This window comes from Populus alba, chromosome 7 (genome assembly GCF_005239225.2).
Source record: "Populus alba chromosome 7, ASM523922v2, whole genome shotgun sequence".
Taxonomy (NCBI): Eukaryota; Viridiplantae; Streptophyta; class Magnoliopsida; order Malpighiales; family Salicaceae; genus Populus; species Populus alba.
Genome location: NC_133290.1, coordinates 6876784 through 6879321, shown reverse-complemented (window position 1 = coordinate 6879321; position 2538 = coordinate 6876784). Strand labels below are relative to the sequence as shown.

At 35.3% G+C, this 2538-nt stretch overlaps 1 protein-coding gene across 1 annotated transcript; it reads right to left on the bottom strand.

Annotated features, from left to right (window-relative positions):
* Positions 1-629: 629 nt before the first annotated feature.
* Positions 630-2048, bottom strand: LOC118047801 (UDP-glycosyltransferase 84B1). The gene has a single exon (XM_035057177.1). It carries the CDS (start codon positions 2046-2048, stop codon positions 630-632), a length of 1419 nt encoding a protein of 472 aa, XP_034913068.1.
* Between the last annotated feature and the right edge of the window lie 490 nt (positions 2049-2538).

Sequence of the window (2538 nt, the reverse complement as noted above, 5' to 3'; positions counted from 1 at the left end):
TCATTCAACTTTTTAATTTATAAGATTTGTTCCTCATTATTTTAATAAACTTGTGAAAAATAAAATATTAATAAATTATTTTTCAGCTTATTTTTCATGACATAACCAAACACTGGAAAATGTTTTCCAACTTATTTTCCATTATACTACCAAACATCAGAAAATAATTCACTTTTCTAGAATTCACTTTAAAAAAAAAAAACTACTTTTTAAAAGAAACTACTTTCCAGCAAACAAACAGGGTCTAAATTGTGCATTTTTTTTTTTTCTTAAGGTGATTTGGTTTCGGCTTTTCTTTTAAGCCACAATGAAATTATTATGCTTCATGGGTATTAAAAAAAACATTAACAATTATTAATATTTTTTATTATGATATTAATGTTTATTAGCCTCTCACTAATTATGATAATTAATTAATTATTATTAATATCTTAGGAAAAAGGTAATAAAATATGATATCTTAGACGAACATTACTTTAATATTAATATAACATAAACATAGAAAAAAAAAACATTAATGTTTTCTTGAAATTTAAAATAAAGAACGAAGGTATAATTAAAAAAAAACCACACCCAGTAAAAGAAACTAAAACCACATGGTTATTAAAAAACATAAGGACATCCTATTATTACTTTTCAATGAACTCCCTGATAAATTGATCTATATTTGCATCAGAAGAGCCACCATCTGCAACTGCTTTCTTCGCAGCCTCCTTCAACTCCAAAGCCCTTTTCTGTATCTTAGCAGCTTCCGGTCCGTCTGTGACCTCCATGATGCACCTTTCTATCTCCTCTGAGCTTGCAACTCCGTTCTCAACTTCCAACCTCACGCCCACATTAAACATGCTAGTTACAAGTTTTGCAACTGTTGGTTGATCTGTCCAATCAGGATAAGCAATTACAGGAACCCCTGCCACCATTGTCTCTAGCGTCGAGTTCCACCCACAATGAGTGATAAAGCAAGCCACAGCTTGGTGCATGAGCACCTTCTCTTGAGGGCACCAAGCCACTACTAAACCTCTTCCCTCGGTCTCCTTTAGAAAATCATATGACAATTCACCACCTGTGTTTTCTAAGCATTTTTCCTGAGGTTTAATCACCCACAGAAATGGTCGATTGCTATTCTTCAATCCCATGGCTATGTTGTCAATTTGTTTTTGCGAAAATGACGCTACACTACCGAAAGAAATGTAAACAACTGAAGAAGGTGGTTTTTTGTCCAACCATTCAATGCATGAATCTTCAGGAATCCACATATCAACACTGCCATTAATGCTCTCTTCTTGTCCTAATAGAGATGATGAAACCAAGGGACCGATTGGACAAATTGGATGGAGTGAAGCCATGGACTTAATAACTTCCTCCTCAAGTTCGTCAAAAGAATTTCCCAGAACCCATTTTATCTCATCCAAGTTTTGAATGAAACTTGAAACTAGTTTTCGGATGGGGTGAGAACATGAAGGGAGGATAAAAGAAGGAAGGTCCTTTACCTGTAATTTTGGCATCCCAGGCAATTCTATAAACTCATGTGGGTCTATCATTGTTGGAAATGAGTTAGGATTCTTAAAGTAATGGTAGTAAATAGAGTAGACAGTGCAGGCTTGGATCCAAAGTACTGCGCAAGGAATGCCATATTTAGTAGCAATCTTTGGCACCCATGGCATAAACGGGTTGCTAATAATGCAAGAGAATTTCTTACCATCGTTTGTGAAATCTTGTATTAGATTGGAGAGATTTATGTATCCTATTGTCTCCAGGGATTCAATATAGGAGTCGAAATATTTCAAGCGATCAAATTCTAGGTCAAGGCCATCGGAGAAGAACTCAAGACTGATTTGTGGGGTTCTGACTGTGGTGTTTTCGGCGGTGGTGAAGGAGGTAGGGATGTTGGGTTTTTGCGTCGCGAGGTAACGAGTACCCTCAGTAGTGGCTATAGTAACATGAACACCCTTTGATACAAGGCGTTTCGCAAGCTTGAGCATAGGGTTTATATGACCTTGCCATGCCATTGTAACCACTAGAACATGCACTTGATCTTCAACGCCCATTGTTTTTCTGGCCTGTGGGAGAAACAAACTTAGATCTCAAACCTTCAAAGAAGATTTTCATATTCTGAATCATTAACTTCTAATTCTCTTTTATACCACTAACTGGAGAAACTTTAAAGACAGCAATCTTGCAGACAAAGATGGAAAAATATTACCTTATCACCACACCATAAGTTTTTCCATGGAGACGGAGAATATGACCTTATCACTATATCTTTTCATGCTCTATAAATGGTAGTAAAATAGGATATTACTTCTTCTATTATGGATATTAAATATGGAAAGACAAAATTGAGATATACATGAGAAATATATGGCATCGATGTTTGGTTTTATCCTTCTGTTACACAAATATGGAAAAATATGACCTTATCACTATATCCTTTACGCTCTTTAGATGGTACGTAGTAACATAGGATATTACTTCTTCTACTAGAAACTAGTGTTGGTACCCGCGCGATGCCGCGGGTTTTTTTTTTTATATAAAAAT

Coding starts and splice junctions, on each gene's coding strand:
- LOC118047801 (XM_035057177.1), bottom strand. CDS start 2,048: ATGGGCGTTGAAGATCAAGTGCATGTTCTAGTGGTTACAATGGCATGG.